At 35.1% G+C, this 14,294-nt stretch overlaps 1 protein-coding gene across 1 annotated transcript; it reads left to right on the plus strand.

The window, feature by feature from the left end:
• The first annotated feature begins 7,096 nt into the window (after positions 1-7,096).
• Positions 7,097-11,836, plus strand: LOC131065546 (protein neprosin). The gene is made up of 7 exons (XM_058000080.2): positions 7,097-7,916; positions 8,183-8,269; positions 9,291-9,521; positions 9,671-9,835; positions 9,923-9,976; positions 10,063-10,209; positions 10,958-11,836. Exons 1-7 carry the CDS (start codon positions 7,695-7,697, stop codon positions 11,333-11,335), a joined length of 1,284 nt encoding a protein of 427 aa, XP_057856063.1. The 5' UTR covers positions 7,097-7,694; the 3' UTR covers positions 11,336-11,836.
• Positions 11,837-14,294: the final 2,458 nt, after the last annotated feature.

Genomic DNA, 14,294 nt, shown 5'->3' on the forward strand with positions numbered 1-14,294 from the left:
TTGTTGGCAAATGTTGTGTGTGTATCTGAGTGATGAGATACTTGCCAGACCAGTAAGAGAAAACTGCAGAGTGTGATTGCAGAAGTAGAGGAACTGAAAAGGATCTGCCGTGGCATGTAGTGTTGTTATCAGATCAAAGTTTTTACCTGTTGTCTTCTAACCATTTCAACAGTTGAAAAATCCCTTTACTGGGTAGCTTTAACAGGCTTACTGTAAATCCTCTAATTGGGTGACTCAAGTTTATTGAGTTCTTTAAATCCTCTAGCAAGGTAACCTTTAACAGGGTTTCAACCTTTAACAAGGTATATAGCCATCCCTTAACCGGGTGATCTTTAACATGATCGATTCCGAGCAGAACCTTATTGTAAAGTCTTTAACCAGACTAGGCTCCTAACAGAGCGAGCTTCAAAAGAGTTCAAAAACAAGCTTGTGGGTATTCATCCCCACTGTGGTTTTTCCCATTTGGGTTTCCACATGAAAAATCTGTGTCATGTGTTGTGCATTTTTCATGTGATGATTAAGGGTTCTTTGTTTGAGTGATTATGCATGCAGAGTTATTAGGTTATGGTATTATTGTTACACCACATGCATATGTTTATTGGTGAAGTTATTATCAAGTATTGAATGTATTTGAAGTGTTCAAACTTATTAGTTTATGTTGTCTGAAGTCTTACTATGTTTAATCGGTATTGCTATGGTTAAGTTTAGTAATGAAGACAACCGGTTGGTATTTCTTTAACTTGATAAGTTGTTGAGAAAGTTTTTGTTTGTACTGATTCGCCCCCGCTCTTAGTACCAGTTAGGGTATCTGTTGTTCATCATTATTCATCAATGCCTTGGTCCCAGTGGATCCTAGGGTGCCATGCCCTGGTCCTGCCCTATTTTGGGGTAGGATAAAGGTGGCTTTTGAGTGCACAAGATGTAGGTTTTGACTTGTATGAGCATATTCGAGTCTCCAATTAGGCTACGGGGCACAAACACTAAGGCGAAGACCCAAATGCAGTCAAAAAATGCAAGGGGTACAATTTTAGGACATTATAGTTGGTATCTCTACTAAATACCACCATAGGAGGCTTCACTAAATAGGCAATATCATATCATGTGCGTTCATATTGAGGGGTTTGATATCCCAAAAATGAGGGTGCAATATATTTCCCATCAGTGAAAATAGGGGGGTTTTTAATTCGGGCTATGAAAAAATGTAATATTTTATGCAAATAGGGGGGCTTTTAATTTAGGTTGTGTATTGGGAGGGGGTGGTAGAAAAGGAGTTTAGGGCAACATTTTTTGAAAATAGGGGGATTCTTTAGTATGTTATGAACTCAGGTGATATAACCCAGGTTCACTAAGTGAAGCCCCCCTGAATCCCACATCCCCCTTAATCCCTTCCATCCATCTTAGGTCCTTGTATTCCTCCATCCACTATCCATATCACCCCTAGCTCACAATACACTTACTCCACCATAATTCAAGATCAACAAAGACATACATCTTTGAGAACCTTCCAACCATCTACCTACATGAACTCATCCAAAAGACCTCCATATCATTCCTATTCACTTATGAATCTCATTCCCTTTGGAAGCAATTTGGATGCCAAGCATAAAATCCACATATATTCACATGTCCCATGTAAAATGTTGGGAAGTACAAGTGTTGTACACATTGCATAGTAATGCTTATAATTGTAATATTTTATTTATTATGTGAGTTGCACATGGACATGCGTAACATGTAAAGATTCTTTTGGAATATTCTCGGGGCCACTGTGATGTTGTATTGTAACATTGTAATATTATATTATAATCATTTAATATTGGGGACATATATTTAAAAAGTGTAAACTTACTACCTAATATTAAATAATGGGTCAAGGGTTAGGTAGCACGTGATTTTAGTCACATGGTTTTACTTTACGCGCTAGTTGTATTTGTGTGAGCTTTTGTCTATCAAAGAAAGCACATGTTTAGTGGTTAAGGCTGGATGGTAGTTTGAGCTATCATTGTATTGTCCTTTGGAGGATTGCATTTTTGGAGCATGGCATGGGATGTGTAGATTCATGTTTGGATACATGTGAATGTATTGGAGGGCTTGATGATTCAAGGGTATTCCTTGTAACTTCATAAGTGCTTTTTATTGCTTTACGATTGATTAATATGGAGTATGGATGCTTTTGGAAGCTAGATTTTTCCCTCATGAGGGTTTTCCTAGGGTATATCTTGTGTCATCTTGTGGCTTGTCTATTTGATCTTTGCATTATGGTGATTATGTGAGGTTGTATGCATGATTTTCTCTCACGAGTTATGTAGGAAATGGATTAAATGTATGTGAATATGAAACATTATTTCCTAACATAAAAGACGTAAAAAAGAAAAAAGAAAATTTTGATCCAAAAGAAAAATGAAAAATTCAAAAGGCCACAAAGGCCCATAATGAAAAAAGAAAAATAAAAAACCATGTGGATTCCTAAGCTGCTCATAGAAACAATGTATTCCAAAAAATCACAAAGGAAAGAAAAATCAATAACCATGTGGATTCCCAAGTTGCTCATAGAAGCATTGCATCTTAAAGAAAAATTAATCCATAGTGATTTATTTTGTAAGTTAAAAACAATTTATCCATCATAAGAATGAATGATTCACATGGAAAATATTGCATTTAGGTATACCTATAGGGTTCAATCATGGATTTTTTTTTATAGGATCACCCATTCTAGCTAGATAAAAGTGAAAGTGCAAGGGAGATGCATAATAAATGGTTTAAAACCTACACAATACTTCTAGAAGATTTTATAAATAGAATAGCAAGCTAAGGAATATTGCTTGTGCAAATACCTTCAAACTTAAGTGTATTTAAGTGGGAATAGAATGAGTCAACCTCCAAGAAGGGCCAATACATTACCCATGTGTGTTCATTGCTATTACTAATACTTCACCTTTTTGAGCATCAACACCAAATAATAGTGTTGATCACCACCTAGATGCAATAAGTGTCAAATAGACCATTAATATTTATCAAATATGACTTTATATAAACCACTACTCATGAGACATGAGACAGTATACATTAATTCAAAACTATGCAATTGAATCTCAAAAAAAATATTACATATTAAAATGTGCCAATAACACTTTTTTAAAAGGTGAGTCCACTAACTAAATGAAATTAGGATTGATAAAAGCTTTTGAATTTAACTGTGTTGTAGATTCATGTAGCACAAATTATCACTCGAATTTCTAAACTAGTATCCTCTATCCCATTGTCCACTAACAAAAATCAACAATTTTATTATATCATAAGCAAGAGAGAAAAAGATAAAATAGGAAATATACATGGTCCATTGTTTGTGGCCCCACAAGTTAGGGTGGACCTCAAAGCCAAATTAATAATTGACTAAAGGGTTGTAGCTTAATTGGTGAGAATGATTGTGCATTTTATGATTATGTCATTCGCCAAGGTTCAAATCCTCTAGAATGACTATTTCCTCTTGCTCAAGGTAACTTGGTTGGACAACAACTTATGGTTTAGATGTGTGTTGCAGTTTGCTTAAAAATCATAGAGATGCCATAGTATGTAGTAATTTTGATTGGTTGAATGACAACTTATAATTTCAATGTATCTTGCAAAATATTAAGACAATACTATGTAATCTAGTTGTTTCCATCAAAAAGTTGTCTTTCAAAATATTAAGACATCTTTATTTTTTTATATAATATCACACATTAGCTATATACAACAATAATTCTTTAGATTTTTTAACGATCCCTAAAAAATATCACTATTCTTTTAATACAATCTTCTTCAAATTTTAATTGTAATGCAAAAAAAATCCATACAACCATCAAATTTAATACAATCAATAGCTAGCATTGGCATGACGTGATGGTAAAGTTGTGGTGTTGTTGTTCTGCCATCAAAGTTCAAACTCTATCGGGGTGCTACTGTTGAATGTTTAAATGGGGATGGGGTCTCCAGTTTGTGATCTCACCGGTTCATAATTCCAAATAAAAAATGTTACCCCCCTTTAAAAAGAATGAAATCAATAGCTGGCATTGGCATGTGGTGATGGTAAAGTTGTGGTTTTGTTGTTCTTGCCATCAAAGTTCAAATCCCATTGGGATGTTGTTGAATGTTTAAATGAGGATGAGGTCCCCTATTTGTGATATCATCGATAACTCCAGATTAAAACCATCTTTGAAAAAAAAGAGAATCAATACCTAACCTTAAAAAAGCTTTGAACCATAAAAAAAACCAAAAAAAAACCATGGCAAATGAAAGTGATACATTGAACATATGTTACTATAATCCACATTAAACAATAGAAATTCCTAAATGGATAGGCATCAGGAAGAAAGTTAAGAGCACTAAACGAATCATGCGACCATATAAGCATCTCAGTAATGATTAGACTCGATCTTCATGGCCAAAACCTACTTATGCTTTTGACTCTCAGCGCACTAACTCCCTCCTACTTTCAATGTGAAAATCTGACACAGAATTGGAAAGACACGCCGTGGTGTATTTAACACAGTTAAAGATAAGGGGGACGACATGGAATGATGTTTACACCTCTAGAAGAAAAGAAATGAATGCCATTCCAAATGGGGGCCCTTCATATTCAATACTTGCTTTTGCTCACGGGGCCAGCAAGGCAGCCTTTAAGGGGACCTAATGAGAACACCACATTTAATCTTTCAACTGTCAACAATCAGATTCAACAGAGAAAATCCAGCTCTAATCTGCTCTAATCTTCAACCATGTTGACAATTCAAGAGTTAAATCACAGTTGGAGGGACAATGAAAAAGATGTTCCTCTATCTAATCACTCTTGAAAGGACAATTGTAAAGATGTTCCTTGTATCTTGTTGTATGACTATGAATTTCACTTTAATCTAAAGTATGTTGACTGCCCATTTTAAAATGAGATGTTGTGAGTAGCATGTGGCATTTAATGGTGATAACATGGAGTCCATTGATGCAGCTACACGCAAAACCAAAGATGCTTCATGTGATGGAGTTACAATCATAGTAAATCACACTAAACCATAAAATAATACAGGTAAAGTTTAAAGAATAGAGCATAAGAATCAGGTTCAAACCTAGGACTTTGGTGGTGGTGGGCATCATACGTAACTTGATTTGGTTTGCCGTAAACGGCAACTTATAAGAATTTTTTAAGAAGGGTACATATTCTCATACGCAATCAAGTTTTACAGTTGGTAGTTGTGTATATCAAGGAGAGACAATGTAGTTGCTATCCCTCATATGACATAGAGGAACTAAACTTGTGTACTTAAGGAATACGTGACGATGCTTAAATCCTTTAAAGTAAAAGTTGAAGGTTGTAGTTCAATAAAGTATTGATGGGTGCTTGAATCCTTTAAAGTAAAAGTTGAAGGTAGTAGTTCAATAAAGTATTGATGGGTGTGATAGTATGTTTCTGGATTACATTATCTATTAAGGTTCAAAATTTTCAAAGGTGTGATATAAAGAATGAGGTTAGGATTATGTCTGGAACGATTTTACAATAGAGACCTCTCAATTTTTGACTCTTAGTTGAAGAGTTTCTTGATTATGTGATTCATTAAGGTTGAAAATTTTCAAAGATATAGTATGTTTCTTGATTACGATATATATTAAGGCTCAAAATATTCAAAGGTGTGATATAGGAATGAGGCCACAATCATATGCCTCAAGTGACTTTATAATGGAAGCCCCTCAATTTTTTACTCTTAGACGAATGGTTTCTTGATTATACAATCCATCAAAGTGTTTGAAGTTGTGATATAAGGAATGAGGCCACCAACATAACTCAAATGACTTTAGAGTAGAGACCATCAAACTTTGATTCTTAGTCGAGGTGTTTCTTGATTATGTGATCTATCAAGGTTCAAATTTTTTGAAGATATGGTATGTTTCTTGATTATGCCATCCATTCAGGTTCAAAACACTCAAATGTATGACACATGGAATGAGGCCACAACCATGCCTCTAGTAACTTTAGAATGGAGACCCCTCAATTTTTGACTCTTAGTTAAAGAGTTTCTTGATTATGAAAGAGTTTCTTGATTATGCAATCCATTAAGGTTCAAAACTTTCGAAGATATGGTATGTTTCTTGATTATGCTATCCATTAAGGTTCAAAACATTCAAATGTATGGTATAAGGAATGAGGTCATGATCATGCTTCAAGCGACTTTAGAATGGAGGCCCCTCAATCTTTGACTCTTAGACAAAGAGTTTCTTGATTATACAATCCACTAAGGTTCAAAATTGTTGAAGATATGATATAAGGAATGAGGCCACAATCATACCTCAAGCATCTTTAATAGACTGGAGACCCCTCCATCTTTGACTCTTAATCAAAAACATATCAACATAGACTCATACTCTCTACCAAAAACGAAATTTAGATAATATTAAAAACCCTATATTAAAAAAAGAACTTTTGACTGTCAAAGGCTAAAATCCTTTGGTTTTCTTTCCATGTGTGAAATGGAAACTAGATTTCCTAGCTTTCCAAAAGCAAATGTCCCGTGTTAGTACAAAATTGCAGAAATCAGTTAGGAACATGTGTCAACTTGTTCTTGAGGAAAGAGATCTATGCCTATCCAAATAGTGGCCTAAAGACTTTAAAGGTAAAGGGATCTGTAACATTGATTGTATTTTAAGACAAAAATAAATGGATGAAGAATACACTCAGACGGTCGTCGAATTTAAGTCACGCCCAACTTTTAGTGGACTGGAAAAGAACAATGCTTCAGGCACAAATTCTAAAAGGGGAAGGAACCATAGGCCCCAGAAAAGCATACAAAAGGGACCAAGATGCCACATTTTAAAAGATTGTTCTTTTTGATATCTCCCAAGATGGTGAGTGGAGAGCATGAATATGTAACAAACAAGAAAAAAAAACAAAGGAAAAAAAAAAGGGGAAAACGAGTGAAATCATTCTGTCTGGTTTACAGTTTGAATTGCTTTTGCTTTGGGCTTTCAACTTTTTACATTTGTTTGTTGACATGGATTAATGTGAATGTGGGTAACACTATATTTATATTTGGTCAGTAGGACATTTATGGTACAAGGAGGAAGCCTTCGGTGCACGCCCTGCAGTGTGGGCCAATGGGACACCCATTCAAATTAATGTGTATAAAGAGTGAAAGGGAATGGCTATGTATTGCTTTTTCAGCCTTGAAGGGAGAAATAAGACTGAGTGGATTCTGCAAGCAGTGGGGAGCATCATTGGCAGAGCGTCATAAAAGAAAAGAAGAGGGCCACGCTCAAATATATTAAATCATCTTGGGAAGTGTAAAAGAAGATCCCCATTGCTGGTTTGAAGGAAACTGAAGGAATGGAAGCCCACCGGCATTATTATTATATTTGATCAACTGGGTTATTTATATACTCCTCTAGAGCTGTTTGCACTCGTGCCTGGGATGCTCTGACAGCTGCCGGTATTGGGAGGAAGAGCCCTGTCATGATGAAAGGCATGAATGACTGACTGACCGGGTGTGGGGGGTCGCATGGAGATCTTGCAGTGTTCTTGCTGTTGTTGTTGGTCCTTGAAACCGTTAGCAAGTCTTAGACCAAGACTAACAATAGGACAAAAGATATGGATTGCCTTTGGTTTTCCACAACAATAACAACAAGAGAGGGAATTAGAATTGGAATTAGAAGTGATAGGAGAGAAAGAGATCATGGGGAGAAGTTCAACATTCCATTGGTTTGTCCCATGCTTTTGGACCAAGTTATGTGTTGTTTTCCTCTGTCTTTTTTGCTTCCTCCCAACTCCTTTGGCTGCTGAAGAGACTACTAGCCTACCTAATTATAATGCTACAGCTGGATTCTCAGATACCAAATTGAAGAGAATAGCCAGACATCTCAAGAGATTGAACAAACCTGCTGTCAAAACTATACAGGCATGGATTTGAATATGTCTGTTGCTGAGTAAAAGTTTTTGAAAAAACTGTGTAATTTATTTGTATCAGCATTTTGAATCACATTCTTTGATCAACTGTAAGTTGAAAGAAAAAAATATGTTTATAATTTGCGATTTCTGGAGTCAAATCGAGAAATCACAAGTTATCAGCATAATAGATTATGAAAATCTGATATATATGTATTATTGTTCTATGATTTTGGTTTGGATTTGGTTTTCTGAAGGATGGAATAACTGTGACTGCAGAGCCCAGATGGAGATATTATTGACTGTGTTCTTGCACATCATCAGCCTGCATTCGATCATCCTCGATTGAAAGGACTCAGCCCTCAGGTTTGCTGTGAAACCCAATTTCATTTCATGTTTTCTTCTCTACAACGCAAAACCAAGCAATTGGAAAGCAGTTATACAGTGATGCATTAGAATGAGAAGGACTTTAGTTTGAGGTTTACCCAATTTTAATGTCAGTCAGTTTTAAACGGTCTATAGGATCTGTTATTATGCAATTACGCGGTTTCCATTGCTTATGTTTATTTAAGATGCAAAAATCTATCATACTGTTCATGCTCTCACATTTGAAACTTACAGTGGGAAACACTGTACAAACATTCTATGATTCATCATTAGGTAACAGTAAGAATGTGATCCAAAACTTTACTAAATTTTTGTTTTAGCGTTTTATGATTCTTCGTTGGGATAGGAATGAGAATGTGATCGGAATAGTTGATAGAAAAATCTTCTGGGCAATTGTTTCAAAGTCTCTCTACTGATTGACAGGGACTGTGAAAATCTCTATCTTATGTTTTAAAAACTTTTTACTGATTGACAAGCACTGTGAAAACCTTATCTTATGTATAAAAATTGCTTTTTGTTATATGTTTACTTAATTTGATTCCTTGGGTTTTAATGCTGGCACTAAGTTTTGTTGCCTCTGTGTATTGAATCCTGTACCATAATTTGATTCCTTGGGTTTTAATGCTGGCACTAAGTTTTGTTGCCTGTGTGTATTGAATCCTGTACCAACAGCTGTTCAAATGTTCAATATGTCTTGTTCTAAGATTTCACGATCAAGGTTTTGTCTGCAACAACTTGTGAAGTGTATACGGATTAGTCTATGCCGCTATAGTTTACTCCTCTGATTTTGTATTGATTTAGGTTTTATTTGCCAACATTAAATTCATGTGCAAATCTTTTCTTGTTTGATAATATGAATTGATTGCCTTCCATTCAAGATTCATCCACCCACGTGTGCATTGTTTACAGTTTTCACTAGTTTGATCGTCCTTGTTCCATATAAATGTGTTTCCATACTTCTAAAAATAACTGTGCAAGAATTCAATCAATAATTTTGCAGGAACCTCCTGTTTGGCGGCCCAAAGGAGATAGAAGAGGAGGTGCATTTAAGAAGTTTCAGCTATGGCATCACATGGGAGAGTGCCCAGAAGGGACTGTTCCCATCAGGAGGACTACCCAACAAGATATAATGAGAGTTGGCTCTGTCAAAAGATTTGGACGTAAATCCAATCGCCATCCCGCTGCCTGGAATCCAAAACGCCGGGATTCTGTTTACTCTGGTGGCCATGAGGTTAGTTAATTGTTCTTAGTTATATTTCTCATAGGATCCCTCAAATACAGCAATCCATTGAAGAGCTTCTTAGGTTTTAAGTTTTTAAATAGGATTACTCCCATTTGTATATGCAGTACCTTAATTACATTATATATGTATTATTGCAGCATGCAGTAGGATATGTGATGGGAGACCAGTACTATGGTGCCAAGGCCAGTCTGAATGTATGGACGCCTCATATACAGAAGCCATATGAATTCAGCCTATCCCAGATGTGGGTTATCTCTGGTTCATTTGGGCAAGATCTCAACACAATCGAAGCTGGTTGGCAAGTATGTATCAATAAAAGCTATAAGCTGAACAATAGATTCAAGCAATCGGAATGGAATTAATATATGTATGTAAACTTGCATTGGCAGGTCAGCCCGGAGCTATATGGAGATTCATATCCTCGCTTCTTCACTTACTGGACGGTCAGTGCATCAAATTTAGCACAGTAATTTAAGCATTCCAAGTGAATGTTTCAGAGCACTAAATTGAGTATTTTCTGGTTTTACAGACAGATGCATACCAGGCTACGGGATGCTACAACCTGTTGTGTTCAGGATTCGTGCAGACTAACAACGGAATTGCCATTGGAGCTGCAATATCACCAACTTCTGCTTTTAATGGCGGTCAATATGATATCAGTTTGCTTGTTTGGAAGGTTAGCACCCCATCATAAAACCTTGAACTCTCTTACATAATATTGACATATTTTTGTGGTATTTCAGGGAAATGGCTATCCGGCTCTTATGATCATATATCATAATAGATGGCTTGGTGCATCGTAGTAGCTGGATAGCCATTTCCTAATTCAGTACTTCCATGATCATATGAGTTTCTTTATAGAGTATTTTAGTTTTTTCATTCCTTTTCAGAATTAATTGTATAAGTTTCTTTTTCATCCCAGTGTGATCGTCAGTGCCATCCACCATATCATGAAGAAAGGACATTAATTTCTCTATTCGGATTTAGATATGAATTGTGGAGTGTGATCTAAACATTCATATAAAAAACGTCACAATTTAATTATCAAAGAAGAAACATAATGTCCACAGCCTGCACTGCTATCAAGTCAAGAGGGATTGATTTCTAAAATCTTGCTTATCATTATCATGTAATATAATCCAAAATATTGATAGAAAAATGATAAATCATATAATATAATCCAAAATATTGATAGTAAAATGATAAATCATGTAATCCAAAATATTGATAGAAAAAAAGGCAGTACACACAGTTCAGTCCAAAAACTGCAAACTCAACCTAAAAAGTCATTTGTTTGTTTCAATTGGACCTGTTCACAGATCTGCCAGTCAATCAATCAAACTCATTATCTTAATACTCAAATATAAGTCTGTGGGTAGTAAAATCAACAAAATTTGTACTAATATGTTTATGTTTTTAATCAGGATCCAAATCATGGGAATTGGTGGCTGGAATTCGGAGACGGGCTGCTAGTGGGCTATTGGCCTGCATTTTTGTTCAGTCATTTGGCAGATCATGCAAGCATGATTCAATGGGGAGGAGAGATTGTCAACACCAGACCAGGAGGCGTGCACACCAGTACCCAAATGGGCAGTGGTCATTTTGCAGCAGAAGGATTTTCAAAAGCAAGTTACTTCAGAAATCTCCAAGTTGTAGATTGGGATAACAGTCTCATTCCCCTCACTAATCTCCAAGTTTTGGCTGATCATCCAGAGTGCTATGACATTCAGGGAGGAGTAAACAACAAATGGGGAAACTACTTCTATTACGGAGGCCCAGGCCGCAATCCCAAATGTCCATAATCTCTCTTTCTAGTCTCAATACACACACATATATATACACAAATACACATGTAGGAATGGAGTTCATATGTAATGAATTCCTGTTTCCTTCTCATCTGGGGGTTTTCCCAATTCTTAGTTCTGCAGAGCAGTGTTCCAGAATGGGTAGGACATGCTTCCCCGCGTTGGTCGAGGTTCTAAAAAAAGCTGCCATTTTTTCCCCTCTCACGTACAGGTTGTGTATTTCAATGTTAATTAGGGTTCACACCATGGAATTTGTGGCTAATATAGTTTAGCACTTATAACCAGTATGCTTAATTTGTTGGGCTTAGCACCCAGAAGCCCTGATTGTAAAGTTGAGTCATGCTTCACTCAAAATAGAAGTCCAGTTAGGAGACAGTGTACTTTGTACTTCCTACCTTGTTCTTTTGTGTCTAAGAGTTTGAAGAAATATTTTTCAGATATTCATTATTCTTCTTTATGTTGAATCTACTACATATCAATGACATTAGATTTTCACAATTCATTATGTTAATGTTTTGCTGTTTTTAAATTTGATGGTGTGAGAGTTCTCCAATCAACATTTCATATCACACTCCTTAATCCATTCTAGAATATAAAAGAGAATGGCTCAACGCATCTCAAGAAACCTAATATTTTTATAATATAAATAACATCATTTATTACACAATAATAGCTCTTATTCTTTCACAGCTGTGATGGTATTGGAGACCTCATACTTTGTACCCAGTTGAAGTGTAGTATCATAAATACCATCTGCCCACTGGATCATTGTCAGTGAAGAGGGACCCCCAATTAGTCAGTGAAGTTGTTTAGATATCAAGCAAACTAAGAAATTTGGGCTCATCTTGTACTTAATCCGGGCTCTTGACATTGAGAACAGTGTTAGTTTTAATAAATACATGCTTTAAAATTAAGCAATAAATTCTGCCAAACGAAGTTAGGTGTTACATCATTAGATAAGACAGAGACTTCATTGCTCATAAATTATCCTTCTGGTTGGTGGCTCTGCATTCTAGAGGGTGTAAAGTCCTCAACTAGTTACTACCTCAACATGTAGCGTACTGACAAATCTAACATTAATTAATTAACTTGGGTTCTCTTTGGTATAAAGGCTTTTAGCTTTTGCATGATATGCCCATATGAGAATTTACACCATAGAGTGATAGTTACATTTGTTCTCGGAATTTTCTTTATGGATATAATTTATATTAACCCCCCAGATAGTCAATTATTATCTTTGAAAAAGAATATTTAGATCTATGTGGAAGAAAAGACATCATCTTTGTTCATTCACCTCGACTACAGAATCACTTTTACCAAGAACAAATTTCATTCATTCCAGTCATCAACATCAACATAAAAGCTTTAAAGTTGATGAGCCCCACCCTAGAATTTGATTGCATTAGGATATCATTACAGATTTAAGTCTTAATTGGAATTCATAGGAGTCTTTCAGATTACACATTAAGTCCAAAGATATTTTCTTCGTTTGAAATTGGTGGGGGTTGTCATCATTTTAGTGGAGTCCTATCGAAAGGTCCAAAAGGATCCAAAACGGCATCTTAACATTGAAAAATTAGTAACGTTCTAGATATTTTGTTGTTTGAAATTTGTTTCCCTGGATTGTTGGGGAGAATGTTCTGTTCACCTAGTCAACATGGGGTAAGGATATGTGAACAATTAAATGAATTGATTTCACTTTAGGAAATATGAAATATAGGTTAATTTATTAAAATAGAGATATAAGAATTAATTTAAAGAAATAATTTGTTGATAAGAAGTCTATCAAATTGTAATATTCGTTATGATAAACTAATCTTTCAAGAATAATATTCTAGAACTTGAATTTCAATATTCCAATGATTTCTCACAAAATGTTATGTTTAATTTAATTCCAATGTTTTATATAGAGAGAGGGAAGAGGAAGAAAAAAAAGACTCAAATTTTTGGAACAATAGATGGATTGAAGTGTGTAATGAAGTCAACATTTTGCAAAAGAGGAAAATATGCATTCATCAAGGCAATTAGTGTTTGTTAGAGCGAACTATGTGTTTGGGGCAACAATTAAATTTGTTATCTATATAAACTAATAAATTATGGAAATATAAAGGTGCTTCCTATTTTATGATCTAAGTGGCACAATTTTTGCTACTTGATCACTTTTGTTGATTCCAACAAGTAAATCATTAATAAACTATAAACAATGTAAAATGGTGTTTATTTTATTTTATGTGGATTCAAAATATTTTTTCTGATTTGAATTTTTTTGAAAAAAATTGTTTTCTATTTAAACATTTGTCAATATTTTGTTTCTTATACTTTTAATGAGAAATATTCACACACACACACACACACACATAATATTATTTTGTGTTACATATTTTATTTATTATTAATTTTAGATTCAATTAATTATAATTTAGACCATTTTTTTTGTTTATATCTAAATTTATTATTTTTTGAAACAATTACATGAATATGGAGGGTAGGTGTGTGTGTATTATAATGTAAAGGTGGAATATTAGGGTTTCCACCATTAGATGTATGAAAATCATTAATTTTTCTTGGGGACCAATTCAATTAGGGAAAGATAGGAATTTGATAGATCTAAACCTAAAAGGTCTAAATGTTGATAAGATTCCAAGGGTGTTGAAATAGCCTCTTCTTTCCCTTGAGTCTAATTGATTTATTGAGGGTGCTGAAATTAGGGTAAATGTTCTGGAATTGATGTAAAAATGCGTAAATAGTGAGCTACAATTGTTGGATCGAGCCATGAACCTGTAGCTAAGGATTTTAAGAGGATTCAGACTTGTTCCCAAAAGGAGCCCCTGATTTGTCAGGACCAGTGTGACGATCACTCTGGTCCCCCACACTTTTCGCACTCCAATGGGGGAATGATTCATCACTGTAAACAAATCTTATTCTAAAGATCACAACTCCATACCTACCTCCTACA

This window comes from Cryptomeria japonica, chromosome 4 (assembly GCF_030272615.1).
Source record: "Cryptomeria japonica chromosome 4, Sugi_1.0, whole genome shotgun sequence".
Taxonomy (NCBI): domain Eukaryota; kingdom Viridiplantae; phylum Streptophyta; class Pinopsida; order Cupressales; family Cupressaceae; genus Cryptomeria; species Cryptomeria japonica.

Excerpts from the sequence above, each read along its gene's own strand:
- LOC131065546 (XM_058000080.2), top strand. The coding sequence starts at position 7,695 with ATGGGGAGAAGTTCAACATTCCATTGGTTTGTCCCATGCTTTTGGACC. Across the intron at positions 7,917-8,182 it reads CTGCTGTCAAAACTATACAG|AGCCCAGATGGAGATATTAT; the intron begins GCATGGATTTGA and ends CTGTGACTGCAG. Across the intron at positions 8,270-9,290 it reads TGAAAGGACTCAGCCCTCAG|GAACCTCCTGTTTGGCGGCC; the intron begins GTTTGCTGTGAA and ends ATAATTTTGCAG.